This window comes from Nycticebus coucang, chromosome 18, assembly GCF_027406575.1.
Source record: "Nycticebus coucang isolate mNycCou1 chromosome 18, mNycCou1.pri, whole genome shotgun sequence".
Taxonomy (NCBI): domain Eukaryota; kingdom Metazoa; phylum Chordata; class Mammalia; order Primates; family Lorisidae; genus Nycticebus; species Nycticebus coucang.
In genome coordinates, this window is record NC_069797.1 from 43,984,111 (window position 1) to 44,011,235 (window position 27,125).

The 27,125-nt window shown below is 56.0% G+C and overlaps 1 protein-coding gene across 4 annotated transcripts; it reads left to right on the forward strand.

Moving 5' to 3' along the window:
- Positions 1–599: 599 nt before the first annotated feature.
- On the forward strand, positions 600–26,245 carry TSPOAP1 (TSPO associated protein 1). 4 transcript variants are annotated; one of them, XM_053569128.1, is made up of 32 exons: positions 601–1,789; positions 2,573–2,680; positions 2,938–3,066; positions 3,641–3,820; positions 4,340–4,510; positions 5,641–5,718; positions 5,805–5,888; positions 6,096–6,185; positions 6,370–6,492; positions 6,752–6,856; positions 8,927–8,977; positions 9,349–9,369; positions 10,142–10,346; positions 10,952–11,124; positions 12,396–12,511; positions 12,790–12,899; positions 16,023–16,853; positions 17,002–17,153; positions 17,489–17,854; positions 17,940–18,179; positions 18,516–18,692; positions 19,258–20,088; positions 20,705–20,804; positions 20,906–21,057; positions 21,685–21,853; positions 22,239–22,310; positions 22,711–22,743; positions 22,914–23,017; positions 23,095–23,166; positions 23,356–23,466; positions 24,130–24,191; positions 25,051–25,136. In XM_053569128.1, the coding sequence occupies exons 1-31, from the start codon at positions 1,457–1,459 to the stop codon at positions 24,157–24,159; spliced, it is 5,517 nt and encodes a 1,838-aa protein (XP_053425103.1). In that variant the 5' UTR covers positions 601–1,456; the 3' UTR covers positions 24,160–24,191; positions 25,051–25,136. The 4 variants fall into 4 exon arrangements, with proteins under 4 accessions (XP_053425104.1, XP_053425103.1, XP_053425101.1 ...); XM_053569126.1 differs by lacking the exon at positions 24,130–24,191 and having other exon boundaries at positions 25,051–26,245; XM_053569127.1 differs by lacking the exons at positions 9,349–9,369; positions 24,130–24,191 and having other exon boundaries at positions 25,051–26,245.
- The last annotated feature ends 880 nt before the right edge of the window (positions 26,246–27,125 follow it).

The following is a 27,125-nucleotide window of genomic DNA, read 5'->3' on the forward strand; positions in this document are numbered from 1 at the left end:
AGAACATGAACTTCCCGACAGTTCAGGGAAACCCAATGGGCCATATGGTCTTCCCTGCTGGCCTGGGACAGCCAGGTTGCCCCCTACAAATGCAGTCTGCCAAGAGGAAGCTGAAAGAATTCTCTCAGCCTATTTCTACTTCTGCTTCTTTGCTTTTATCTTCCTGTTGTCATCTCCTTGATTTTTGTCTCTCTCTTTTTCTCATCTCAAAACCAATCTTTTCTTGTTCTGCCCTTCTCTGTGGCTAGATCTCTGTCTACCCATCATACCCTCCCCTGTGTCTGTCTCTACCAGTCTCACCTGATGTGATGTAGGAAGGACGAGCTGCAGCCGCCTGCCTCCATACCCTGGAAGGTGTGAGGGTGTGTGGGGACAAGGGGTGGGAGGTCACATGCGGGGGGAGTGGGGCACACTGGGCCAGCATCCCGTGAGAAACCTGCTCTTCCCTCTGTCCCAATCCTGTCAGCCGGTCCAGCCCACCAGTGCAGCGCCATTGCCATGGAAACCAGCAGCCGACTTCCTATTGGTGGGCGGGAGGGGAGGAGGAGGGGGAGGGGAGGGCTGGCTCTCCCCTGCCCGCCCCCCCATCCTGAGGCTCAGCCCTCCTCCGCGCCCACCATCTCAAGGCTCCTGGACTGTAAGGGACCCCTGCAGTCCCCAGAGCTGAGGCCGGCAGGGGCAGAGACTATGAGGCAAGCAGCTCATCGACCCAGGCCTCCTTAGGACCAGCCTGCCAGCCAGCAAGCAAGAGAGAGCAGCGGAGAGGGAAGCAGGGGAGAAAGGACCTCAGCGGGCCATTGGGGATCACCCATGGCAGCACCTGAGGACCCTACGCAGGTGGAGGAGTCATGATGGATGGCCAGACTCACAGACACTGACAGACACACAGCCACACCAATGCACACAGCTACACAACACTGACATACTCAAATACAACCAGTGACAGCATCACACACTGCCACAGCCCTGCAATCCAGACACCCACACGCACGCAGAAACAACTGGTAACTCTGAAACAGGCAGACAGTGACACACAGCACCACTCCCCTCAACACACATAAGTGGGGGTGTCCATCCTCCAAATGCACATAAGACAGTGTTGAATTGCATGGACAGATCTGGACACACACATATACTCTCACCCAGGCTCGGCTGTCAGTGGCCTCTGCACATACTCCCCACCCCCACAGGGACACCCTCACTCCTTCACATATTCACGCACACACACAGCCACAAGCAAACACAGCTCACATACCCCTAGCTCCAGCTCCGGCAGCCCAACGCCTTCTGCAGCCTCCTTTGTGGGAGGGGAAGAGCTCAGCCAACCTTGGATGGAGCCTCGGTGAAGCCAAGCGCTCTGTGGGGAGAGGGTCTAGCCCGGCATGACCCTCGCTAGTCCCCCCACTTTGTTGGGTGATGTTCTCCAGCCTGGGTTCTGGGGTCCCTTGGCAGCACCATGGAGCAACTGACAACTCTCCCACGGCCTGGGGACCCAGGAGTCATGGAGCTGTGGGCACTGCCTGCCTGGCAGAGCTGGACTCTAGGCCAGGGGGGTGAACCTGGGGATGCATCCCCAAGCATTGCTGATACTCCTTCACCAGCTCTGCGGGTTAAGGAACTGAGGCTTGAAAAGAGTTCTGAGCCCAAAGGAGTCTGGAGCTCTGGGCCGATGGGGGGCATTGATGCTGAAGGAGCAGAGGCTGGGCTGCCTGGCCTGGGGCAGCAAGCAGCAAGCTCTGGATCTGGCTGCCTGAGACTGGAGAATGAGGCAGTGGAGGCTGTCCCTAAGGTAAGGGAACTGCAGAGGGCTGGGGTTTGCCAGGTGGGAGGGGTCTCTCACCCTGTCCCTGGCCAGGAGGCACAGCAAGATATGCAAGGCCATGGCCCACTTGTCTTTTGGCCTGTCTCTGTCTGTGGGTCTGTCTTTACTATCTGTCCTCCCTTCATTGGACAACAGTCTCAGTGGTTCTATTTTTTTGCCCTTCATCTGTTTTTCTGACTCTCTCTGCCAGTCTGTCTACATTTGGCCATGCCCCTGCCCACTCCCCCAACCCCATCTCTGACTATCTATCTGTCAGAAAACAGTCTGTCCATCTGTGTTTTCTCCATGAGTCTGTCCTTGGGGGCTATGGAGGTGTATGGTGGAATCACAGTCCAGTGGAAGCAGATTCAGGGGAGGGGCTCAGTGCTGGGCTGCACTAGGGCTTGGGGTGGGAGTGAGCAGTCTCCTGCAGAAAAGGGAGGGATCAGGAGTTTGGGTGAGGGGCAGAAGACTCACTGGCTATGAGGAGTCTCAGGAGGAAGGGATGGGAACTCAAGCTGGTATTTCCCAGGAGGAGAAGATGGGGAATATCAGGGAACAGCAGGAAGGTCCTGAGGCTGGGGATGCCACTGTGGGACTGGAAGGCCCCTTCTTCTGGGCTTCCTGAGGCCCTCTCTAAAGGCCTGCGATATGGGAAAGAACCTTCTCATCTCCATGTCTTCTTGGACCATGGAGGGGGAAACACATAGAGGGCTCTGACTGGATGGGGTGGGCTCCTGAGGGGCTATACCCTGTCCTTTCCTATGCCAGGCCAAGCTGAACATGAGCATTGGGGACAGGCCCAATCTGGAGCTGTTGAGGGCCCTGGGGGAACTGCAGCAGCGCTGTGCCATCCTTAAGGAGGAAAACCAGATGCTGGTGAGGCTTGAAGAGCAGGGTCTTGCATTCTGGCTGCAGCTAGGCCCTCTTTACTCCATGGACATCTCTTCAAGAGGGGGCTACATGGTGGTGACATAATCCCAAGACCCAGAGAGGGTGAACCCCCTGACTAGAGTTGCTAAGGACCCGACTGTGAGCCTAGGGCTCTAGCCTAAGCCTTGGGCAGTTAGGATTTGGTAGGTGGGGAGTGGGAGTGTGCTCCTCATATGCCCCAATTCTGCCCGACCTCTTGTCAGAGGAAGAGCAGCTTCCCTGAGACAGAAGAGAAGGTGAGGAGGCTGAAGCGGAAGAATGCCGAGCTGGCGGTCATTGCCAAGCGCCTGGAGGAGAGGGCCCGGAAGCTGCAGGAAACGAACCTGAGGGTGGTGAGGACAGAAGGCTACTGGGCAGAGGCTGGGTAACCAAGGAAGAGAGGAACCAAGGGATAGACCTGAAGGGCAGTCTGGGGCTTGAGAGTCATAGATTCAGTAGTCAGGAAAGCACCGAAGTGGTACTTAGGGGCCTAAGCATAGGGAGGGCAAATGCTGGCCAGGCCAGGTGGCTGAAGGAGGGAGCCAAGGGCTGGGCGGGAGGTTCCTGAGCAGACAGGGAGCAGGATTGCCACGTGCTGGTGCTGGTTGCAGCCTCCTGCTGAGCTCATCTCAGGGTGTAGAGCTGGAGTGGGGGCAGGGTAAGACCCATTACAGTGGCAGCCCCAAATTAGCAGCACCCTTTGGACCTAAACTAGGATATAGACTTAACCCTTTCAGTTCTGCTTGGGGACTGCTGGGATGGGGTGGAGTGAGGCTGCTGGTCCTCTGAGAATCCAGACAGAGTTGGTGGACGCAGGAGGCCACACTTCCAGGTTTTCAAGCTAACTCCTCCTTTTGGAGGAGCTAAGGAGTGGGAGAAGTGCTCCAGCCCTCAACTGACCATTGGTCTTACCCCTTCTCTGGCTAGGTGAGTGCCCCTGTGCCCAGGCCTGGGGCCACCTTGGAGTTATGCCGGAAGGCCCTAGCTCGCCAGAGAGCCCGGGACCTCAGCGAGACCGCCAGTGCACTGCTGGCAAAGGACAAGCAGATTGCGGCCTTGCAGCGGGAGTGCAGGGAGCTGCAGGCCAGGCTCACCCTGGTGGGCAAGGTGCGAGGACACACGGGTCACCCCTTCCAACTCAGCTCTACCCAGGGCCATTTTGCCTGGCGTGGCATGCGGAAGGACGAGATGTTAATGAGATGCAAATAAAACGGAAGGTGGAGACTGCCGGGGAGTAGGTTCCCCTGGCAACGGCCCAGGTGGGAGAGGGAGAAGGGGGTGGAGCCATGAGTCCCAGACCTGGGCATTTCTGCGCTGCAGGCTTGAGGCCATGTGCTGGTGGGTCTGGCTGTATGAATCCACACATACCTCGCCCTGAATGAAGTGATGTTCATAAAACATTTAGCACAGCACCTGGGCACACCTCAAGCACCTAAGAAATAAGTTACTGAGTTTGTTTGCGCTTAGACTAGCAGAAGCTTGTGGCCGTATACGCATGCATATATAACCCGGCATGTATGTGGGAGGTTGTGCGCGAGTCCCTCCAGGATGGCAGAGGGCTCTGCCAGGGGTGGCATGGGGCGGGTAAAGCTTAGGCCGGACTACCCTCCCTGTCCCCCGCCCCAGGAGGGTCCCCAGTGGCTCCACGTGCGGGACTTCGATCGGCTGTTGCGAGAGTCCCAGCGGGAGGTGCTGAGGCTGCAGAGGCAGATCGCCCTGCGCAACCAGCAGGAGCCGTCTTCCCAGTCCCAGCCCCCGGCCAGAGTAGGGGCGCCGGCCCCCGGGGCCCCAGGAGAGGTGAGCCCCAGCGCCAGGGCAGATGGAGGGTGGGGACGACGCCGGGATCAGATCTCCAACGACCTGGTGGTGGCGTTCGCACTCCCAGGGGCTGGAGAGCTTTCCTATCCCGGGGCGAGTTCCCTTCCAAACCTCCCCACTCATACCTGCGCCGCGCCCGCCCCCGGGGGCTCCCGGGTTCAGCCTTGCGTAGTCCTGGGCCCCAGACGGCCCGCCCGGCCGCCCCTGCCGCGCCTCCAGTGGTACGGCCCGGCAGCAAATCCCTGGTTGCCCTGGCAGCCGCCCGGGGCCTTGCCTGCGCCGCCTGCTCCCGCCCTTCAGCGCCCGCCCTGCCAGCCAGGCCCGGCCCCAGCTACCCCGGGGCGGCGGTGCGTCCCCTCCAGCTTCAGGTACGGGCGACCTTCACCGAGTGAGGGGCTTAGGAATTCCCTGTCCTGAGGGCCGGGACCCACTCCAGACTCTCAGAACATAAAGGTCTAGCTTCTCTCCATCATCCTAGGAGGGCAACAACTAGGTCCGCCTCCTTTGGGGAAGACAGGTGGGAGGCGGGACTGGATAGTGACCCAGGCCTTGCAGGCAGGGGGGCCGCCTCTTGCTCTCATTTCACCTCTCAGGCTGGCCCCGGAAGGGAGATATACCTCCCATCAAAACCTGTACTCCTCCAAAGTTTGCAGGGACAAATGGGAGGTGCAATAGGGTGGGCTCCAGGGAAGGCAAGAGGAAGGTCTGGCCAAGCCCAGTCTGGATGATTTAGAACCTTTAGCTCTGGGAACACCACATCCCTGGGGCCCCAAGCAACCTCCTAATTCTCTACCAGTCACTGAAGGACACCCAGGACAGTTATTGAGTGCAGAGCACGGCTCCTGCTGGAAGCTAAAAAGGGAAAGCTTTGGCCTGGATAAAGGACCCATCTCCTGGGGCACACAAGGGACCCAGGATCTCTGTACATCAGCTGGAAATGATGTGAGGGGGGTGGGCAGACGGTACCCATCCCCCCTTTTCCTAGGCAGAGGTCTCATTGCTGACTGTGTGATGGGGTGGGAAACTTCCCTGGGCAGGCTGGGCTGGGGGCTGGCTTCCCAGGAGGCCCTGTTCTCACTTGCCAGCCCCCTGCCTCTGGGCATTTCCAGGCCACACCCCAGGAGTATGTGGACAACCCACCCGTGGTCCTAGGGGAGCCAGAGAAACACCAGAGGGTGCAGCAGCTGGTAAGTCCTAGTTCAAGGGCTGGAGGTGACCTGCTGGGGACAGATCTGCTTTCCCACATGAGGAGCCCTTGATCCTGACCCCACAGGAATCAGAGCTCAGCAAGAAGCGGAAGAAATGCGAGAGCCTAGAGCACGAAGCCCGGAAAAAGCAGAGGCGATGTGAGGAGCTGGTGAGCTCTTGTGGGCAGGCCAGCTCTCTTTCCTCAGGCCAGCCAGGTGGTGGGCTCCCTCTTAGCTTTGCTTTCATCCCTCCTGGCTGATCTAGGTTCCAAGCAGGGGAGAACCGCCTTGCCTGGGAGGAGGGCAGGGTTCTCTGAGTGGAGAGAGGAGGAATCTGGGTGCTGGGCCCCCTCCCCAGAGCTCCTCTGCCCCCTCAGGAGCTGCAGCTGAGGGAAGCCCAGAATGAGAATGCCCGCCTGGTGGAGGAGAACTCTCGGCTCAGTGGGAGAGCCACGGAGAAGGAGCAGGTACCAGCTCTGCCCAGGTGCTGTAGAGGCCCGTGCTACTTCTAGGACCCTGGTCCTTGGCAAGGGGCTTTCTCCTGCATCACCCCCCAGCTCGGGTAGAGTATGAAGGGTATTGTTCCCCCTGCCAAGGGAGATGGTGGGACAAGTGTCACATACTCGGCTCCCTGCCATTGTCCCCCACTAGGTGGAGTGGGAGAATGTGGAGCTGAGGGGCCAGCTCCTGGGGGTGACACAGGAGAGGGACTCAGCCCTTCGCAAGAGCCAGGGCCTGCAGAGCAAGCTGGAGAGCCTGGAGCAGGTGCTGAAGGTGAGGGGGATAATGTAGGAGAGAGAGGGTAGAGGGCTCCATCACAGGGAGAAAGTGGGACAGTAGAATCTGCTCTGTGTGTACGGCACTGGGTTCTGAGGTCCAGTCCTGGTGCTGCCAGTTTTGTGCCTTCTCCAGTCTTAGTTTCCTTTTTACCAGAGGGAATCTGGAGCAGATGGCATCTGAGGCTCCTTTATCTTAAATGTTCTATAGAAATGGAGTAGGGGGCTCTGGCCTTAACCTGAGTCTTGTGTTTCAGCACATGCGGGAGGTGGCCCAGCGGCGGCAACAGCTAGAGGTGGAACATGAGCAGGCTCGGCTCAGCCTACAGGAGAAGCAGGAGGAAGTCCAGAGGCTGCAGCAGGTGGGGCAGGAGTGGGGAAGGCTGCAGGACCCCAGCTTCACCATTTGCTCATCATATAAGCATTCTCTGTGTGCCTGGCACTGTGCTAGGCATTTGGGAGACAGTGGTGAATACAGCTCCCTGGCCCATCAGCAAATAAGCAGATCTATGAACAAGATGATGTCAGACACTGGTGATGGGAGATGAACAGGGCGAGGTGGCAAGAGTGACCGGGAGGGGTGAGGCACCACATTAGTGGTCATCAGGAAGACATCCCTGAGGAGGTGACAATTGAACTTGCCAAGTAGGAGACATGCTGTGGCAGGGAAGAGCTGGGGCAGTGGTGATCTGAGACCTGTGTGGCTAGAATACAGTAAAGGATGGGCAAAGTAGCAGGAGAATTCAAGAGCCAGATCCTGTCTAGCCTTAAAGGCCAGGGAAAAAGTTTGAGTATTTTGCTCTTTGAGTGGGTAGGAGCTGTTGAGAAGTCCTAATCGGGGGAGTAATATAATCTGATTTTTGATTTTATAAAGTCCCAGGATGGCATTGTGGAGGGTGAACTGTGGGAGTAGGCATGGAGCAGGGGGTTAGGCTGTGGCCCAAAAGGGAGATGGTGGCTGTCCAGACTTAGATGTAGGCAGTGGCAATGGAGACAAGTGGACAGATCGGAAATGTTTTGGAGAGTGAATTGACAAGAATTGGCAGGTGAAGTGGCTCATGCCTATAATCCTAGTATTTTGGGGAGGATCTTTTGAGTCAAGCAGGAATGCAAGACCAGCCTGAGCAAGATTGAGACCCCCCACACACAAAAAAGTAGAAAATAGGCTGGGTGTGGGGGCTCACATCTGTAATCCTAGCACTGAGGCTCCTATATCTTAAATTTTCTATAGAAATGGAGTAGGGGGTTCTGGCCTTTGACCCCTTGTCAATTCGCTCTTCAAAACATATTTCCAATCTGTTGGAAGGGAGGCTGAAGTGGGAGGATGGATCACTTGAGGTCAGGAGTTCAAGACCAGACTGAGCAAGAATGAGACCCCATCTCTACTAAAAGTAGAAAAACTAGCCATGTATAGTGGCAGGTGCTTGTAGTCCCAGCTACTCAGGAGGCTGAGGCAGGAGGATCACTTGAGCCCAAGAGTTGGAGGTTACTGTGAGCTATGATGATGCCATGGCACTCTACTCAAGATGATGGAGTATTTTCTGTCTCAGAAAATATATATACATATAGAAAAATTAATCAGATGTGGTAGCAAGTGCCTGTAGCCTCAGCTCAGCTACTTGGGAGGCTGAGGCAGGAGGATTGCTTAAGCCCAGGAGTTGGAGGTTGAAGTGAGCTATGATGATGGCACTGCACTCTAGTTGGAGTGACAGAGTGAGAGACTGCCTCAAAAAAAAAAAAAAAATTGACAAGGCTGATTGTGGGATTCCAGTTGAATCTCTTCTCTGTCACCTATTTGCTGTATAAACTCTGGTAGGGCATAGGCCTTTTCACACCCCAGGAGGTGAATAAGGATTTGAGAGGCTGGCAGCCCCGGTTCTGAACTCTGGTTTGGCCAGGTCTGGGTTGTATGTCAGATATTCAAGGAGAGCTGTCCACAGACAGTTGGATACATACAGATGGATTTGTAAGTCTGGAGTTATGGGAAAGTTGGTCTTAGAGATAGTAGGAGCCATCAGTGTGTTCAGCTGTGGGTCTAAATGGACCCTCAGGAGAAAGTTGAGAATATAAACTGGGCCCAGCACTGTGTCCAGGGGTAACCTAATCTTCAAAAGCCCCCCCCCCCACAAAAGAGTGGAAGGAGCACCCAGAGAGGTAGGAGGGAAGCCAGAAGGGGTGAGAGTCCAGAAAGAGGGAAAATGTCCATGGGCTTGCTCCTGGACCTCTTTGCCTTCTGGTCTGAGGGTGGGAGTTGGGGAGGGAGAAGCCTGCAGCCTCCCTCTTCCCTATCCCCATTTCCTTTGCACCCTGGCCTTTTCTTTCTTCTCGTTCCTCTGTCTTAGTCCTTCTTGCCCACCCTGCCTCACTCCTACCTCTGCTCTAGCCCATGCCTCAGCCCTGCCCTCTAGCATTCTACCTCCTACCCCCTGTAGGCCCAGGCAGAAGCCAGGAGGGAACATGAAGGGGCCGTGCAGCTGCTGGAGGTAGGGTCCTGGGAGCTAAAATGGACTGTGTGTGGCAGAGGAGGAGATTGCAGGGCGGGGGTGGGGGGGTGGGGCGGGGGGGGTGCGGGGGGGAGGTGGCCCTTAAATGCTCCGGGGCCTGGGGGAGTCCCCTCCACCACTGGCCTATTAGGCTGGGCACAGCTGGACAGGGGCTCCTGAGCCTGGTGGCATCAGTTTCTCATTGCTACCCACACCCAAAGTCTGCCTTCCCCCTGAAATATCCCTCCATTTAGGTGAGCTGACTGGGGAGCTGAATGGATGGTGTCCACTAGACCCTTCCCCTGGGGTGTTAGTGACCTAGAGGGCTAAGGGTTCTAACCTCCGCCCTGTGCTTTCCTTTCCTGCCGCAGTCTACCTTGGATTCCATGCAGGTACAACCTCACTCCCCCCTCCTCCACAGCTTCCCCTCCCCTGACTCTGGGCTGGCTGAGCTACATTCTTTTCAGGCCCAGGCAGTCCCAACTGTCATGTCCAATGGAATCGGAGCAGGGGTGTCACTGGAAGCACACCTGAGAATTTGCAGATAGACTAGGGTTCCTACAAGGACCTGTGGGCTGTCTCTTTACCCCAGGCCTGCTGCTGTGCCTGGCAGACATGGAGCCTTTCCTCTCTAGCCACCATAAGGAAGTTCATCCCCAGTCTAACTTATGTACCTTGTGACTTTGGTCAGGGGAGGGCCCCTGATATTGAAACTCTCCTGATCCTGGAGAAAAATTTTTGAGAATTAGCCCATTCCCATCATGAAGATGTCCCTAGCTCCCCTGTGGAATCTCTTGCCCACCTCTCTGAGGGCAGGGGTTTGGATTGCTGACTGTGACAGAGTGATAAGTGATGGAGCTGAGAAAACTCCAGAGGTGATGGGGTGGTGATGGGGTGGGAAGGATCTCTAGAAAGCGGCTAGTAGCAGAGATGCACTGCCTGGGGTCCGAAGGCTGGTGAGTGTGCAGCAGGCCCTGTCTTTGCTCTGGAGAGGGCTGGGGAGAAGATGTCTCAGAAGACAGCCCAGAACTTCACCCTGTGCTCTAATGAGGCTAGAGCTGGATGGATGTGATCTGCAGCCAGTGTGGGGCTGCATGGAGGCAGTATGGGCTGACACTGGGCAGCTTTGCTCGGCCTGGTGGCTCATGGTGGGTCTTGGCCCAGGCCCGGGTTCGAGAGCTTGAGGAGCAGTGCCGCAGCCAAACTGAGCGCTTCGGTCTCCTGGCACGGGAGCTCCAGGCCTTCCGCCTACACCCTGGCCCCTTGGATCTGCTCACCTCTGCCCTGGACTGTGGGTCCCTTGGGGACCACCCACCACCCCACTGTTGCTGCTCCACTCCCCAGCTCTGCCGGGGGTCCGGCCCCAAAGGTAAGGTGGACCTCAGTGACATTGGCCTGGAATCCCTAGGCCTGAGGCTTTTGTATAGAGCAAGGAGTTCAGGGTAAAGGAGGGCCAATAACTCATCCTAAGTCACACAGCAGCTTGGAGCTGCGCCTGGCTAGAACAGGCTCTGATGGGGTAAAACAAAGCTCAGGGAAGGGACTGTTCTGGAGTCTGGCCCCGGCATCTCAGACCATTGCTCTTTGCCCTCCAATAAGACCTCTGGGTCAGAGCTATGGGACTTGTGAAGCAGTATGGACTTTGCGAAGAGTCAGGGCTGAGGGCAGTCAGATTTGGAGCTCCGTTAACCGTCTGAGATTTGGGGCATGCTGCTCGATCTCTTTGGGCTGCAGTTTCCTAAGCTATAAAACAGGAATTATTAAATGCATCTCATCAAGCTGCTCTGAGGATCACGTGGAATAATATATGCAAATCACCTACACCTCTACTTAGTAAGTTTCCCCCAAATGTTCCCTTCTTATAAGGAAGGTCAGCTATGGAGGGCCTGACACCGCATCCAAGAAGCTCCACCCTATCTTCCTGGTCTCTCTTCAGGCCACAGGCCCCAAGCCCATGTGCAATCTTTTCTTTAGACCTTGACCTCCTGCCGGGCTCCCCAGGGCGCTGCACCCCAAAGTCCTCTGAGCCTGCCCCTGCCACCCTTACTGGAGTCCCTCGAAGGACAACCAAGAAGACAGAGTCTCTCTCCAACTCCTCACGCTCCGAGTCCATCCACAACAGTCCCAAGTCATGCCCCACACCTGAGGTCAGTGCTGGAGAGAGGCCTGGGGTTCTGGCTTCGGCTTAGGGAGGTGGGGAGGTGGCCCTGACCTCTCCAGTGGTCCCTAGGATTTGGGTGATCACTGGTCTCAAGGTGGGACGAAGAAGGCCTGCGGATTCCTCCTGTGGGTGGGGAGCTCAGGAGTAGCCTGTCCCTGTCCTCCAGGGCCCACAGGCAAGCCCCACTTGGAGGCTACCCAGCCCCCTCCCCAAGGGGCCCAGGGAAGCCCCAGAGTCCTGGGCTGTATGGAGGAGACACTTTGGCGCCAGGCTTCACATAATGAGACTGTTCATAAGCACATCTGTAGTGGAAGTAGATGAGAAAGAGCACAGGTTCTGGGATTCAAATCCCAGCTTTGTATTAGGCATGTCAGTGAGTCTTTGTGGTGTTTGGTTTTCTTCTCCAAATACTGAAGCTAATAAAACCCACTTTCTACGGTTGTGAAGTTTAGATGAAAAAAATATGAGGCAAGTGCCTGTTTCAGTGGGGGCACACAGTGGGCAGTTAACATTTGCAGCTCTTACTATTACCGAGTCCTTGGGCTTCACTCATAGCTCTTCTGATTGCCTCATCCCTCTTTCTACCCACAAAAACCAGTAAGTGGAGGGGGCAGGTCAGGAGCAGCTCTGCAGTCCAAGGGTTGACAGTGGCATGACCTGGCCCCTACCTTTGCTGCCCCCTTATGGGATAGGATGGTGGTGCTGGCTTTGGGTGCAGTGGGGCCCATTCTCCCAGGCTTTGGCAGAGAAGACAGCCTGCTTCCCTAGCTGCCCTTGCAATCTGGACCACAGTCAGGGAATGGGACACCCCCAAGCCATGGACCAGTCTGAGTTCCACTGCTGACCAGCAAAAGCACCGACACTGGGCTAGTGGCAGGAACTTCTCCAAGTCCTGCCTCCTTGCTCCCAGCTCTTTACAGTTCAGGTGCTTTGCTGTGTTTTACCTTAACTGCCATGGACACTCACTCCCTACACCAGTGTGGCCTGACCCCTCTCAGATGGGGGAGGTAGCCTTATTTCTTGGCTGGTGCAGTAGGGGTCAGGGTATTCCCACTTCCCTGCCTAGGATCTGTGGCTCAAGTGCTGATTTAGAGAGCATGGGGGGTGCGGGGAGGGCTCATTGCCCTAGACTTGTCTGGCATGTATGTGCTCACTTTCCCTTCTCAAAGAGGTCTTCTGGCTCAGCCTGGAAACCTGCTGGCTTGGCCTTTGGCCCTGGGCCCTGAAGAGGAGCCAGCCCTTTCTGTCTATTCCCAGGTGGACACGGCTAGCGAAGTGGAGGAACTGGAGGCGGACAGTGTCTCCCTGCTTCCAGCAGCGCCAGAGGGCAGCCGGGGCGGAGCCAGGATCCAGGTCTTCCTAGCACGCTATAGGTGGGTTCCTTGCCTTCCCTGCCCCCACGGTGTATGGAAGGAGGGGGCTAGGTAAAGACAGAGAGCTCTGAAGGTGGTGTGGGTAGCGCAGGGTGCCCAGTTGGACATATTGTCATAACCTCGTTGTGCCAAGGGGGGTGTGCAGTGAATGCTGTGTTTTGCTAAAGGTGGACAACCCAAGTGTCTATAGAGGCTTAGTGCACTGTGGGAGAGAAGACAGGACATGCAGGTGCAACATAGGTCACTGTCTTCCTTCTCTTCTGTAATCCCCTCAACAGCTACAACCCCTTTGAGGGCCCCAATGAGAACCCAGAGGCAGAGCTTCCACTGACAGCTGGCGAGTACATCTATGTCTATGGCAACATGGACGAGGATGGCTTTTTTGAAGGTAGGAAGGTAGTGGGGGTCATTCTGTCCCTTCCCCTGCCTTTAAGTTCTTGTTCCCAAAGACCTCCATCTACCCATTCATACTCTCTCCCTAGCATGCTCAGCCCACCATACTTTTTAAGGCTCAGCTAAAAGGCATTCAGAGACCTGGAGGAAGTGGGTAACGAAAAAGATGGTGGTCTGGCATCAGTCAGGACAGCACAGGGCATCCCAGAGTGCAGATGATGGGCAGACTGTCACCGGGAATTTTGGCTAGATTTATTTTGGGGCTGGCAGACAGAACGTGGCAGTGTTTAACATGACACTCGAGGTCAGGCCTGTAGCATAGATTTGATGCTAGACTTCAATCAGGCGTAGAGAGGAGGAGACAGGGCCCAGATCCCAGAAGAAGGTGTTAGTGGATGGTAAGCAGTTGTCAGGGCCCAGGCAGGGCGTGAGCTTCAGGGCAGTTCTCCAGGTCTAGTGGGGAGCCAGAGGGCTCACTAGGCAACCAATGCCTCATTGAGTCTGGACAACAGGATAGGACCTGTGAAAGAAATGGCCTTGGGATACTCCCCTAGGATGGCCCCGGTCTGGGCACCAGGCCACATCTGTCAGCAGCAGGGAAGATGGCACTGAGTAGAGACTGGGGTGAGGCATGGACAGGGCAGGGCAAGGGCCACAACTGTGTGTGGAGATTTAGGAGAGGGGTTAGATCTGCATCTATAACCCTGAAAGCTTGGGAGCCTGCTCAGGCCCATTTCTCTGGGCCCTCTGCCTGGGAATGACAGTACCTGGCTTTGTGGCCTAGACAGCTAATCTCCCCAGAGGGGTAGATTATGAAGAGGATGACTAAATAGCTTCCAGGAACAGGATAATTTATTATGAAAAAAAAATCAGAACAACAAAAAACCCAAACATCTTTTTTTAGAGTGGGGCAGCAAAAACACAAATATTAACTAACCACAAATTACTAGAATTTGAACCCTGCCATTTTGGGTAGATGGGGATAGATTTAAAGTCATGTTGACAACGGGGTGTAGGATGCTGTGTTCCTGTCGAACTCCAGCTAAGGGACTGCTTCGTCTATATCACATCTGGTCCCGCGCTGCCTCACTCTGGCCCAGGCTCCAGCTTCAGCCTTGCAAGCTATAGATTTGTTTGATGTGAAGGCTTCTACCTTTGCCTCCTGCTCCTTAGAGCTGGTGCTTGTATTAATTCCCTAGGGTGTCTGTAACAAGTTACCACCAACTGGGCTGCTTAAAACAACAGACATTTATTCCCTCACTGGCCTCTTTTGAGGCCCAAACTCTAAAGTCAAGATGTTGGTGGGGCTGCAAGATTCTCTCCCTTGTCTCTTTCAGCTTCTGGGGGCTCCAGGTGTTCCTGGGCTTGCAGCCACGTCACTCCAATCTCTGTGTCTGTGGTCACATTGCCTTTTCTTACCTGTCTCTCCTCGGTGTGTCTCTTTATAGGGACACTCATCATTAGATTTAGGACCCACCCAGATAATGTTGGATGATCTCATCTCAAGATCCTTAACTTAATTACATCTGCAAAGATGCTTTTTCCAAATAAGGTCACATTCACAGGTTCTAGGGATTAGAACATGGACGTACTTTTGGGCGGCCACCATTCACCTGCTTAGAGTGCTCATTATATCTAATTTATTGAGTCCCTATTGTTCCTTCAAGTTTCCTTACTTTTTTCCCCTTCTCGCATCAGCAGAGTTGGGGTGGGAATCAGTAATTACTGCTGGGGAAACTGCAGGCCCTCCTGAAGCTCACACCTGCCTATGCTCACCCTCTGCCCTGTGCCCCTTTCCTCCCAAAAAGGCATGGCAGCCACCAGCTGTCCTCTGAGAATTTTTTTCTTTTTTTAAATTAACTGTAACATGTCAGGGTGCCCGGCTTCCAGACATCCCTCAAACAAACAACAGCAAATGTTTCGTAATACTCCATTGTCTTTGGGAGAACTGACACAGGTGATGGAATTTGCCATGGGTCACTGGTCCTGGATTGACAGCTGTCAGTCATGCTCCTAGACATAGGCCTGCTGGGGGGACCCTAATCCTTCTGGAACCCATAAGTGACTCGTTTCTCTTTGTCTCTAAAGGCTCCTTCCCTTACCCTGATGTGATGGTTGTTTCCCTCTCTCTCTCTGGGGATGTGTTTTTCACAAAGAGAAGTTGAGGGGCACCCCAGCCCCCACTCCTCAGGCCCGCAAAAATCCCACTACTGGAGCTTTCCAGTCAGTGGAATCTGTTTCCTCATCTTGACCTATTAATTTTTTTCAATTTTAATACAAAATTGTTATTATTTAATTTTCTTTTTCTTGAGACAGAGTCTCACTATGTCGCCCTGGGTAGAGTGCCCTGGAGTCACAGCTCACAGCAACTTCAAACTCTTGGGTTTAAGCAATTCTCTTGCCTTAGTCTCCCAAGTAGCTGGGACTACAGGTACCCACCACAACGCTCAGCTGTTTTTTTTTTTTTTTTTGTAGTTGTTGTTGTTTAGCAGGCCCCGGATGGGTTTGAACCCACCAGCCCCATTGTATGTGACTGGCGCCCTAGCCGCTGAGCTGCAGGCACTGAGCCTAATATGGGAAGTTTTCAAACGTACAGAATATTACAATGGACATCTGTATACCCACCATGTAGATTCTACAATTAACATTTTGCCATATTTGCTTTGTCCATATGTAAATTTTAAAATGCTTTTAAAACAAATTGTAGATATCATGACATTTTTACCTCGAAATATTTCAATATACGTGGGCATTCTCCTACATCCTTGTATCACTAGGGAGCTTGTTAGAAACACAGAATCTCAGCCCCATCTAGGCCTGAGTTAGAATTCTGCATTTTAATATATCTCCAGGTGATTCATATTACACATTAAAATTTAAGAAGCACTATCCTACGGAACCAATATACTATTATCACACCTATGAAAACTCAAGATAATTCTCAAATCCACACCTTTACTGTTCTTGTCTTTTAAAAGCACTGACAGTTAAATGTTGATTTGAATCAAAAGCCTGAGATCACTCGCTAGCTAAAATGCCTTTATTCTGCTGGTTTTTCTTTTCCCTCCTCTCTGTCTATCTCACCCTTCCCTGCCCTTTCTTGTCCTTTCTGTGCCAGGGGAGCTCATGGATGGCCGAAGGGGCCTGGTCCCTTCCAATTTCGTAGAGCGTGTGTCCGATGACGACCTCTTGACCTCCCTCCCTCCGGAGTTGGCCGATTTGTCCCACAGCTCAGGCCCTGAGCTCAGTTTCCTGAGTGGCGGTGGGGGTGGCAGCAGCAGTGGGGGCCAGAGCAGCGGGGGACACAGCCAGGCCAGACTGGAGGAGGAGGATGCAGGAGACGAACTCAGTCTGAGCCCCCCACCAGAGGGCCTGGGCGAGCCTCCTGCTGTGCCTTACCCCCGCCGCCTGGTGGTTCTCAAACAGCTGGCCCACAGTCTGGTGCTGGCCTGGGAACTGCCTCCAGAGCGGGTGGAACTACACGGCTTCCATATCTGTGTGAATGGGGAACTACGTCAGGCCCTGGGGCCTGGGGCGCCCCCCAAGGCTGTGCTTGAGAACGTGGACCTGCAGGCCGGACCCCTCCGTGTTTCTGTCCAGGCCCTGACCAGCCGGGGCAGCTCTGACCCTCTGCGCTGTTGCTTGGCGGTGGGTGCTCGGGCCAGACTGGTACCCAGCCAGCTGCGAGTCCATCGGTTGACAGCCACATCTGCAGAGATTACCTGGGTGCCCAGCAATAGCAACTTGGCCCATGCCATCTACCTCAATGGGGAAGAATGCCCACCTGCCCGCCCCAATACCTACTGGGCCACCTTCTGCCACCTTCGGCCTGGCACACCCTATCGGGCCCGAGTAGAGGCTCAGCTCCCACCCCGAGGGCCCTGGGAACCAGGCTGGGAGCGACCAGAGCAGCGGGCTGCCACCCTGCAGTTCACCACACTCGCAGCAGGTATGCAGGCTTGGGCTCTGATGTCCATAACACCCAGGTGGCCAGGCCATGGGTGACACAGAGAAGGGAGATTGGAAATGCAAATCGGGCTGGTATCTCTGGCAGGAAGTGTCCTGCATTGCTGGGTCTTGTGCCTCCCTACCCCCAGGGCCACCAGATGCCCCCCTGGATGTGCAGATTGAGCCAGGGCCCTCCCCTGGAATCTTGATCATCAGTTGGCTTCCAGTCACCATCGATGCTGCTGGTACCTCGAATGGAGTCCGTGTCACAGGCTACGCCATCTATGCTGATGGGCAAAAGGTATGGCCTAGAGACTCCACCCATCTGTACCCCAGGATTAGTGCGGGCCCCTCCTTGCTCAGAGGCCTATGCTTCCTGGCCTGGCACAGAGAAGCCCAGCCCTGGTACTTGGGCACTATGTGGCAGATTTGTAAAGAGCATGGGCTTTTGCAACACATGACTGATTTGAAAACTGTGCCACCACTTGAAGCCAAAGCCCAGGAGAATTAAATGAGATAGGCGGGCAAAGGGCTTAGCACGAGGCCTGGCATAATGGCAGCCACCACTGCTATTGTGTCCTCATACTTGGCTATCTCAGCCTCCCCTTCCCTTCCTGTGTTCCCTCCATCCTGCAGATCATGGAGGTGGCCTCCCCCACAGCAGGCAGCGTGCTGGTGGAGCTGTCCCAGCTGCAACTGCTGCATGCATGTCGCGAGGTGTCCGTCCGCACCATGTCACCCCATGGCGAGTCAGCTGACTCCATCCCAGCTCCTGTTGTGCCAGCCCTGACTCTGACTTGCCTACCAGCCCAGATCTCCTGTCCCTCACCAAGACCAAGCCCAGAGGCCAGACCACCCCTTGCTGCAGCCTCCCCAGGGCCTGAAAACCCCAGCCCTCCTCCCCAGCTCTCTGGCCCCCATGGAACTCAAGATCCCCCAGCAAGCCCTCCCAGAGAGACACTGAAAGGATCCCAAGAGGAACCTCCAGCACCTTGTGCCCAGGTACCTTTGTCTGGGGGGAGAGGAAGCAGGAGCAGGTTTGGAGAAGGCCTGTGGCTGGGCCCTTCCTTAGTGCCTGCCATTCCAGGAGGCAGCGGGAGCAGCTGTGCTGGGTGCCTTGGAGGAGAGGAGAGGTCTTGAGCCAGCCCAGGGAGAGAGGGCCCCTGGCCCCGCAGCTCCCTCACTGGCTGAGCAGGAGGCTGAATGGACTTCAGGAGAGGCCCGCCCGGCACCCTGCTCCACCGAGGGAGTGGCAGGTCAGCGGGCACCGAGCCCTGAAGCTTGCCAAGGAGGAGACACAGGGTCTGGGCTGAGGCCCAGGGCTGAGGTAGGGTTGGGGACCCACTATATTACCTCAAAGAATCAGGGCCTGCCTCCTGGCCCGGCCAGCCCAAATCTGGCTGTCCTCTTTGCTTGTCCACTGCTCTGGTCCAGAACTGACCCCTTTGTGCTGCCTATTTCTTTGTACGTTTTTCTTACCAGATTTCTCCGCCCAGTTTGGTCCCTGTCCTTCTCCCCGCTTTGTGTACATCCCCATTCTGGGTGTGGCTCCTGCTCTCCTGCCAAGAGATCCTTTCTATTGTGGCTGGAGCCGACCTGCCTGGACCTCCTGGTACCCCCTCACTGTCCTCCTCTTTCTCCCGTCTTGTCTCACCTCTTGTAGAGGGAGGACACGGCAGAGCTCAGCACTCGTCTGAACTCCCTTGTGGACCACGGCCGAAACTCAGACCTGTCAGACATCCAGGAGGAGGAAGAAGAGGAGGAAGAGGAGCTGGGTTCCAGGATTTGTTCCTTCCCGAAGCAGGTTTCTGGCAACAGCGTCAGGGAGAATGGGGCCAAGGTAATGGGACTGAGAGGGGCTGGTGGGCCCCAGACCTCAGGCTCCAGGGGCCTCGACCCCATGTGTCAGCAGCTGCTCCAGCCACCACTGAGTGCCACCAACATTCTAGGTGTGTGGCCTGGGCCCTGTCCTAAGCAGCAGCTCTCCTGGGAAGGGAGGGGAGGAGTAGCTCTTTTCTGTGCCTTCTGTCCCTCCAGCTGCCAGAAGCAGTGCCCTGGCTAGGGAAGCTGGTGCCATCTGAGATCTTTGTGCTGGGAGCTTCTGGGAGGGGATGGGGAGCCCTCTCCACTGTGACAGGCCTGCCTGGTCTCTGGTGCTCCTGTCCCCCAGGGGTTGATGCCTTTTCCTTGGGTATGCTTCCTAATTTTTCCTCTGGCTCTGCTGGGCACGTGTGTGACTCTGTGCCAGACTCTGTCCCTCTGGTTCTTTCCTCTCAGGGGAAGCCATGGAGGGCTGTGAGTTGCCTCTAACTCATGTCCTCATTTGGAGGCAAAGATCACAGCTCTCTCTTCTTCCCCACATGCCTCTCTTCCCTGCTGCTCCCTACTCCCCATTCCCACCCCAGCCCCAGCCTGACCCCTTTTGTGAGACTGACAGTGACGAGGAGATCTTGGAGCAGATCCTGGAGCTGCCCCTCCAGCAGTTCTGCAGAAAGAAGCTTTTTAGCATCCCGGAGGAGGAGGAAGAAGAGGATGAAGAAGAGAAGCCAGGGGCGGGCTCTTCTTCCCGAGACCCTGGCCCACCTGAACCTGTGTTGCTGGGGCTGGGCTGTGACAGTGCTCAGCCCCAAGGACCTGGCCAGTGCCCCTTGTCTCCTGAGTCATCCAGGGCTGGGGACCACCTGGAGGACATACCTGGGCTAGTTGGTGGAAGTGGCCGGAGGAGAGGAGGGGGTTCCCCTGAGAAGCCCCCAAGCCGCAGGCGGCCTCCAGATCCCCGCGAACACTGCAGCCGACTTCTCAGCAACGGCGGGCCCCAGGCTTCCGGACGACCAGGCCCTACTCGGGAGAGAGGCGGCCTCCCTGTGGTTGAGGGCACCAAGGGTGGACTAGAAGCTGGTGGGAGAGGGCGGCCAGGCTCTTCTCGGAGGTGCCCCCGTGGCCAGGCCCCGGAGTCTGGGCTAGCCAGTTGCCTCTCCCCCAAGTGCCTGGAAATCAGCATTGAGTATGATTCAGAGGACGAGCAGGAGGCAGGCAGCGGGGGCGTCAGCATCACCAGTTCCTGCTACCCTGGAGATGGGGAGTCCTGGGGCACAGCACCCGTAGGAAGGTCCAGGGGGCCTGTGAAGGTCAATTCAGGCCCCAACCCCTACCCTTGCCTCCTGGCCTGGGAGAAAGGGGAGCCAGAACGGAGAGGCCACAGTGCGATGGGCAGAGCCAAGGAGCCACCCTCCCGGGTCCGTGCCCGCTCCCCACCCTGGGCAGCCCCCTGCCTGCTGCCGCCTGGTGGCCCTGCTTGCTGCCCACCAGCCACTCCCATTCCACGCTGCCGCCTCCATCAGCAGAGGTGGGGCTGGGCCTCTGGGCTCCCTCACCTGCCTCCTGCCACCCACATTCCATTGCTTTGCTGCTTCTGTTGATCGGAACTGGGATGCACACTATTCTGTTGTCACTAGTCACTGATGCTGCCATGGGGCAGGGTTGCCCTTTCCTCTGCATAGCTAATTACAGCTTTAAGACACTGACTGTGATGCCATGTCAAGTCACCCAGCCCTGCTGCTGACAGGAGGCCCTCGTCTCACACATTCCTTGGCTAAATCCAGACCCCTATACCGCACTCATCTTCTGGGGGGGGTGCGGGGACTGAGGCCTCCCCTCTTTCCTTCCTCCCTCCGATGTCTCCAGCCGGCTGGCTAGGTCAAGGCTGCAGGAGAGAAACGCTGTGCTCATGCTCTGCTGTGCTGCTTATGCTGATGGGCCAGAGCAGGGGTGCGCGGGCGGGGTCCTCTCCCTGTGGAAGGGCCTCAGAGGGATGGGGCGTCACTTCTGCCATCTGTTGCCCTCTCTTTGCAGCCAGCAGAGACTGGAGAGCCCAGAGGGCAGGACAGCTCTGGGCGGAGGGGCCCCCAGAGGAGAGGGGCCCGAGCCCCCAGGCCAGGCACCACCAAGCTAGGTGAGCATCCGAGCGGGGCTGGGCTAAGCCTGTGGGGACTTTTCCTGACCCCTTGGCCAGAGCCTACTGAGTCACTGCCCTCTCCCCACCTGTCTGCCCAGCCTTCCCAAGGAGCCCCCCAGAAGTGCTGGCTTACCAGGACCTACCTGTCAGAGTCTTTGTGGCACTGTTTGACTATGACCCTGTGTCAATGTCACCCAACCCTGATGCTGGAGAAGAAGAGCTTCCCTTCCAGGAGGGTCAGATCCTAAAGGTAACTGCCTCTCTGGGCCCAGAGCTCCAAACCATCTAGCCAGGTCTTCCCTCCTCCTTCTCTTCCCCCACTGGAGGTGTGGTGGAGAACACAGAAGAGATGGTGTGGTTTGGACCCTGACTCCGCCACTTCTAGCTGTGTAATCTTGAGTAGACTACCTGAGCCCATGGGGCCTGAGTTCTCTCACTGGTAAAATGGGGATATTATTAGGGTACCTTACGAGGTATTTGAGGATTAAAAGATTCAATGTACATAAAGTGCTTGAACTGCCTGGCACACAGTCAGCACAATATAACTGTTTGCTGCTAACATTACTATTTTTATTATTCCTGCAAGTATTGATTGGAGGCTCTTTGCTGTTGCTCTGAGGTTAGGGAGATCCAGTCTAGGGTAGCTTGGAAGGAATGGCCCTGTAGGTAGTGGAGGATGATGATACACAAAGGACTGTTTTCTCTTACCCCTTTGATCCCATTCTTTGCTTTGTTTCCCCCCCTTTTCTGTTCCACAGCCTACAAAAGGGAGAACAGGCTTCTGTAGTTCCATGTGGGGTGTTGCCAGGATTTAGAGCCTGTGGGCACAGGGAGCCAGCTGAACTGGCTTCCTGCAACAACTAGTCTTTGCCTCTAGGTGTTTGGGGACAAGGATGCCGATGGCTTCTATTGGGGTGAAGGTGGGGGCCGGACAGGCTACATCCCCTGCAATATGGTGGCTGAGGTGGCTGTGGACAGTCCTGCGGGGAGACAGCAGCTGCTCCAGCGGGGTTATCTGTCTCCGGATGTTCTCACTGAGGGCTTGGGTATGTCCTGCTGCTGTTCCCCCCATCTCCTACTACCCTAGTTCCAACTCTATCCTACCCTGAGCGATTGGCGTGTCTGGGGTATTCCACTTACCCAGAGTCTAGCAGAGCTGCTGGGGTTTTGCAGCCCCATCTGTGGGCTGGTCACCTGGGGGAGTCCATTGCTAAGGGGACGGGCCTGCTGTGAGAGCATGGTGGTGCAAGTCAGGAATTTGGGGCCGTGGAGGTCAGATGGGGCTCCTGTCTGGGATGGGAGAGGAATGCCCCTCAGAAATGAGCCCAGGAATCCTGGCCCAGCCCTGAGAGGAAACTGGAGTTACTGTTCTGTCCCATCACTTCCCCTGCCTCAGTTTCTCTCTTATATATACTTGCCTTCCTGGATCAGGGAATGGTACCTTTGTGTACTCCACAGCCCGCATAACTGGGCCTCCTCCCAAGCCCCGTCGCTCCAAGAAAGGTGGGTAAGACCATATTTTCCCTCTGGTGCCTGTAAGAGTATTTTTGTGGGTGGGAGAGGTGCTGCCTGGCTCTCTGGGGGACACTTGTGGTGTTTCAAGCAGGGAGGGGGGATCAAGGCAGACCTTCACCCACATTCGCTCTCCCTGGGAGGGACTTTGTTCCAGTCGGGATGGGGGTTGGTTTGTGGAGACCTCTGTTCCCAAAGGTACCTGACTGTGACTCTGTGCAGACTGGAGCAGCCATTTACCCTCTCTGGGCCTTAGTTCACAACCAGACCGAAGGGCTGGGTGGTTGTGTGTATCCTTCGTATCAGAGTGAGCATCTGCCTGCCCTCCCTGCCCCAGGCTGGGGTGGAGAGGGAAGGGAGGGATGGGCTCATGAGCACATTCTTTTCACAGCTGAGTCTGAAGGCCCTGCTCAGCCCTGTCCAGGTGAGGGCCAGCCCTGGGCAGGGGAGATGGGGTGGGTGGCCCCTTTGGCTTCTCAGGGGCTATAGCTAGCAAGGAGGTGGTGTTAGGGGGTAGCAGGGGTCCAGTGGAGAGGGTAGTGTGGGATGGGGTTTCTCAGAGAGTCCTGAGTCTTCTCCCCCTCCTCCTTGCAGGCCCCCCCATGCTGATCCCCTCTGTTGACTTAAAAGCTCCCCGCTCCATGGTGGCTGCATTTGACTACAACCCCCGGGAGAGTTCCCCCAACATGGACGTGGAGGTGAGGACCCTCAGAGCCATTGAAGGGGGCGGTGGCAGGGCCTCCCAGGGCCTCACACTGCTCCTCACTCTCGACAGGCAGAGCTGCCCTTCCGGGCCGGGGATGTCATCACTGTGTTCGGGGGCATGGACGACGATGGTTTCTACTATGTGAGGACATCGTGGGGGAGGGTGCAGCGTACCCCAGCTCACCAGAGTTGGGCAGGGGGGTGGGCGAGAGACCCTGATGGCAGCCTAGAGGAATGGGACAGGTCACCTCCCTTGACAGTGATTTTGGCCCCAGGCTATTCCCCAGGGGCCTCTTTGCTGGTCTCAGCCTCACAAACCTCTCCTCCCCAGGGGGAATTGAATGGACAAAGGGGCCTGGTTCCATCCAACTTCCTGGAGGGCCCTGGGCCTGAGGCAGGAGGCCTGGACAGGGAGCCCAGGACACCCCCGGCTGACAGTCAGGTCAGTGGGGAGCAGGGCTCCAAGCTCAGCAGCTGGGCTCCATCCTCCTGCCTTGGTGGTGGGGCCAGGATGGCTTGTGTGGGAGGGGTGTGGCTGGGGAGATGACACAGGTCAGAACCATGCCTAGGGCAGAGCTGCTGAGTTACCACCAGTGGGGAGCCCGGGTAGGCAGCTCCCCCACAGTGTGTGCCCCTCTCTACCCAGTGGTGATAGCTGTGAGCCCGTCCCCTAAGCCATCTGACACAGCTGCCAACACCCTGGGGCTGGTGCAGGTGAGGGGGCCCTGTGGAAAAGGACGCCTCTTGCTCCACGCCTCTAGCCAGTCATAGCCCCTGCTTCAGGTGCTCTGCCCTGCTGGGTCTTCCAGCCTCCCAGGTGCCTTTGGAGATGAGACCAGTTGCTGAGCAAGGCCTGGCTTCCTGGGTTCTTCTCCTTGGTGGGTGATGGGGGGTGGGGGTGGAGGGCAGTTAAGCTCCAACCTCAGAGGTCAGGGAGATGGTGAGGAGGCCCAGCCAGAAAACCCAGGGCTTCCGTGTGCAGTAGGTCTTAATGCAAAGGTTATGCCCAGAGGAGCCCACCCTGCCCCTGGGCCACCTGGTGACTGGGTGGACAGTGTGTGGGTCCGTCAGTAACCCGTCTCCTCTCTTTGTTCCCTGTTCTCAGAGAACGAGGAGGAGAAGAGTCCAGTGCTAGATGGAGATAGATATATGTAGAGAGAGCAACATGTAAGTGGGGGAACTGGCCCCCTCTGTCCGATGTGCCTCCCACTCCCACCTGACCCTGTCAGAAGGGCTCTTTCGTCTCATGTACTGAGGCTGACCTGCCTTTTCCACCTTCTTCTGGGGAATGGGGAGGGGAGACCCTGCCATGAGCCAGACTGGCATATGGGCTCATCTCTCCCACTCCCTGCTCCTCTTTCCCCTCCTCTTGCCTTTACCCTGGGCAGTGCCAGCTGCCATAGGATTACATGTCATTTTAGTATGTGATGTCCCATATTAGCTGATGCCTCCTAGCCTATCACACATGCGGTTTATGGAACATGGTGTGACATCCACTTTATGACTCATCAGTGGTATTATGATACTACATGACTGTGGTATTATAACATTGTGATTATTTTCAGTGACAGGATGTCACTGCAAGGTGCCTAAGGCCCCAACTCCCTGTTCCTAGGCCACTGAGGAGCACTGACTAGGTGGTCCTAGGGCAGAGGGAGTAGCTCAGGGTTGCAAAGGGAGCTAGGAGGAGATTTAGCCAGGGAGATGCTACAGGAGGGGAGGGGTGGCCTCCAGAGCTTGTGGTGGGGGCTGAGTGAGGCCGTGGCTGTGAGTCTCGCAGCCATGCCCACGCGGCTCTGTGCAGTCCTCTCAGAGGCCCTTTGGGGAGAGTCCTGATCTCCCTCAGGGGCGGTTTCTGAGAACTCTTGAGTTCTTGTCAGCCTAGCACCCTGTAAGGTGTTGTGCTCTCTGGGGCTCAGCCACGGGTCTATGATCTGTGAGGCCGCAGGCCCCTGAGGTTGTAGAGGAGTCAGGGGTGGGGCAGGGAATTGGGCCCTGACTGTGTCCCTTCTCTCTCACATTCCAGGACTGGGCCAGCACAACACAGAGGCTGCTGGTGCACCCAGGCTGGCCCTGTGCCCCTAGCCCTGGCAGCCTCCTCAGGATTGATCTGGGGAAGCCACAGGGCACAAGCGAGAAGGTGCAGGGCCTCCTTTCCAAGGGGAAGCAGCTCCTCAGGAAACTGGGCTCTAGGAAGGAGTGAAACCATGGCTCACCCTGCAGGCAGAAGCAGCCGGGAGGCCTGCAGATGCCCTCAGGGCGTTGTCCTGGCTGAGCAGGGAGGGCTCCGTCTGGGCCCTGAATTTCTGTTCTTCTGAGTTAACACTGTGGCACTTGGATGGGAATCAAAGAGACTTGGTGACGGTCAGAGCTGGATGAGTCCTTAGATGAACCCTCTAGATGGGCACCTTCCTCTCACAGGAGGGGAAACTGAGCCCTGTAGAGAGCGAATAACTTATCTAAGGTCTGGACACAGGGCTCCTGCCTCCGTGTCCACCACCTTGCCTCCTCCTGGCTCCCACCAAACTTTGCTAGACCCTTCTTTGGCCTCGTCTTTCCAGGACGAGGACCCTGGAGGGAGAAAAGGGCCTGTTCCCTCTGATACTCTGGCTGTCCTGATCACGTCTTCCCTCCCCTGAAGGAAAGTTTGCACTGGATTCTCCTCGCGCCTCCTCCCCAGTGGGCAGGCGGGAGCCGTGTATATATGTACATACTCAGTGCCTCAGCCCAGCTTCCTCCATCTCGCTTCCACCCCACAGGCCCGGGGAGGAGAAAGGCCGTGCCAAAGCAGGCCTCACCCTGCCCCATTGTGCGCCACCCTCCCCGCAGGGCCTCCTGGCCCCGGTATGGTCCCTGCCCCAAAGACCCAGGGGACCAGTGGGCAGAAAGCAGGAGTTGGGTTTGCCTTATTTTGCTCATTGGATTCAACTTCTCTTTTGCATCATTTTCCTCTGGCACCTGTCGGAGTCCAGGGCTGGGGAAAAGGACAGATTTATGAAGCTATTTTCATACATTCCCTGTTCAGAGTGGGTGGGGTTCTCCACCCTTCCCTTAACCACCCCATGCCCCGCCCCCTGGCTGGGCGAGTGTCTCTTTGCATGTTTCCTCTGCTGTGGTGGGAGATTGTTTGAGCCCCTGCCCCACCTTGGTCTCCAGGGGTATGGAATGGTGGGGGCGTTTGTTTAAAAAGACATTTTATTATAATAAAGTCTATTTTCATAAAATCTATGCTGACTTCTACTTGGGCAAAGGACTTCTTGGAGGGGTGGGTCATGCTGGGCTTTGGACTCTTGACTTTGGAACCCAGAAGTCACATGTGAAGGGCAACTGGGGCAAAACTCAGTCAACATCAAGCAGCTTTTGAGTTTCTTTTTCTTAGAGGAAAGTCTGGCACCTCCCTGAGTCCCTGGTTACAGGGCCAAATATTGGGGTTGGGGCAGGGTAGTGTAGGGAGAAAGAGACTAGGAAAAGGGCACAGAGGAAACATGAACAGAAGGCTTAGTTTCAAGGTGCTGGACTGAACACAGACTACATTCTTCCTTTCCCCATACAAATATACAGAAACGATAGATGTGAGGAAACAGGACAAACAAGCAAGCAAACACTATACACAGTTCCATTTTAAGGCAGGAGGGAGACTCTCAATAGGCTAGAAATAGCAGAGTTCTGGAAAAGACGGAAAACAGATGGGCATCCATACTCAGAAACCTCAGAGCAATGTGTATGTGAAAGAGTTCTGCATGTTGCTCTGAGCCTATAGGTGATGCAAATGGGCAGATGAGACCCCAGGGGCTACTGACAGTGTGATTAGTTGAGTTCTTAATTGGTCAGGTTCACTGACAGTTGCAAATTCTCCCTCTCCCATGGGCCAGGAATAAAGATGAGGATGTCTACCCTCAGATGAGAACAGTGTGGGTGGCAGCATGGATCAGAGAGCAGGTGGTCCTTTAGGGGTCTGGCAACACCTGGCAGAAACAGGACGCATTGCTGCCCAGGTGAGGAGCCAACACATTACAGCACATTGTGCCCCTTCCCCTCTCACTGAGCCCCTCTGAGTCCTGCCAGCTGTTCCCACCCAGCCAGGACACAATTAAGACTCAA